The 1,885-nt window shown below is 61.3% G+C and overlaps 1 protein-coding gene across 1 annotated transcript in view; it reads left to right on the top strand.

Moving 5' to 3' along the window:
- The window catches only part of PCGF2 (polycomb group ring finger 2), a 4,015-nt gene extending 2,485 nt beyond the window's left edge, over positions 1–1,530 (top strand). The window contains exons 6-8 of the mRNA XM_031064885.1: positions 173–221; positions 708–824; positions 1,291–1,530. Coding sequence (XP_030920745.1) covers positions 173–221; positions 708–824; positions 1,291–1,530 — 406 coding nt within the window. The remainder of the gene's footprint in view (positions 1–172; positions 222–707; positions 825–1,290) is intronic.
- The last annotated feature ends 355 nt before the right edge of the window (positions 1,531–1,885 follow it).

Below are 1,885 nucleotides of genomic sequence, written 5' to 3' on the forward strand. Positions count from 1 at the left end.
CGGGTCCCGCCTGGGGCTCCCGGTACTGCCTGGAGCCCTGGAAATGCCTACGGCTCCCTGTCCCCATTTGGAATCCCAGCAGTGCCATCCCTGATCCCAGTGTGATCCCAGATCACAGCAGTGCCATCCCTGATCCCCCTTTCCCCAATCCCTGTCCCGTGTCCCGCTCCAGGGAGGAGCAGAAAGGCGCCGTGGAGAACGGGGACCTGGACAAGGACAAGGTGAGTAAGAGGTGGCACCGCGGTGGCACTGTGGTGGCACAGAGCCCTCAGTGCCCAGCTGCATTGGGGGGTCCTGCGGGGCACAGGGGGACAGCCCAAACCCAGGACAGCCCAAACCCCACACACCCCAAACCCAGGACTCCCCAGACCCCAGGACTTCCCAAACCTGGGACACCTCAAACTCTAGACACTCCAAACCTGGGTCACCCCAAACCCAGCACTCCCCGAATTGTGGACACCCCAAACCTTGGACCCCCCAATCCCCAGGACTCCCCAAACCCGGGTCACCCCAAACCCGGGACACCCCAAACCCAGGACTCCCCAAATCCTGGACTCCCCAGACCTGGGACACCCCAAACCTGGGACACCCCAAACCCGGCGCTCCTCAGGCTCCGCCATGCCTGCTGAGCCCCGGGACACCCCAAACCCGAGTGCCCCCAAGCCGGATCCCCCCAGACCCGGTCCGCCAGAGCCGTCCCTCCCCAGGCGCCACTGTGCCCGCCCAGCCCCGGGCTGCGGTTCCTGCGCTGCCCCGCGGCCATGACCGTGCTGCACCTGGCCAAGTTCCTGCGCAACAAGATGGACGTGCCCAGCAAGTACCGGGTGAGCAGCGCTCCGGAACCTTCTGGAATAGTTGGGAATGTTCAGGAACGCTCAGGAACATTCTGGAATGGATGTTTAGGAATGGTCGGGAATGGTCAGGAACGTTCCGGAATGTTCTAGAATGGTCGGGAATGGTCAGGAATGCTTTGGAGTGCTCGGGAATGCTCAGGGGGCATTGCCTGGATTCTGCCATGCTCAGCTCAGCTCAGAGGGGCCGTTTTGTCCCCTCAGTGTCACATCCACTGCTGTTCCCTGCTTGTCCCTTCCTGCTGGGCTCTCCCTTCCCTGGGGCTGGAGCCTTCTTTTTCCCATGGCCGGATCCATCCTTTCCCCGAGTCTGGATCTTTCCTTTCCCTGGGTTTGGATCCCTAATTTCTGGGGTTTGGATTCCTCCTTTCCCGGGGTCTGGATCCATCCTTTCTTGGAATTTTTCCTGGGGTTTGGATCCATCCTTTCCCGTCTCCAGGTGGAGGTGCTGTACGAGGATGAGCCCCTGAAGGAATATTATACCCTGATGGACATCGCATATATCTACCCCTGGAGGAGGGTGAGGAAACGGGGAAACTGGGAAAACCAGGAAAAGCTGTGCTGGGAATACTGGGAAAACCTGTACTGGGGAAACTGGGAATATCTAGACTGGGAAAACTGGGAAAATCTGGTTTGGGGGGATAAAACAGGGAACTTGTCCTGGAAAAATCTGTCCTAGGACAAAAGTGGGAAAATTGGTCCTGGGGGAGCTTTTCCCTTAACAAATCCCAGAGTGGGGGGATTGGTGGGGGGGTGAGGGGTGTGGCAGTGCCGGTGTCCCTGTGGTGTCCCCATCGTGGTGGCAGTGCCAGTGTCCCCGGGGCATCGGCGATGGCAGTGCCGGTGTCCCTGTGGTGTCCCCATCGTGGTGGCAGTGCCAGTGTCCCCGGGGCATCGGCGATGGCAGTGCCGGTGTCCCTGTGGTGTCCCCATCGTGGTGGCAGTGCCAGTGTCCCCGGGGCATCGGCGATGGCAGTGCCGGTGTCCCCGTGGTGTCCCCCGGGGATGGGGGGCGGCAGTGGCGGCGGCTCCGC

Source organism: Geospiza fortis, unplaced genomic scaffold, assembly GCF_000277835.1.
Source record: "Geospiza fortis unplaced genomic scaffold, GeoFor_1.0 scaffold315, whole genome shotgun sequence".
Classification (NCBI taxonomy): domain Eukaryota; kingdom Metazoa; phylum Chordata; class Aves; order Passeriformes; family Thraupidae; genus Geospiza; species Geospiza fortis.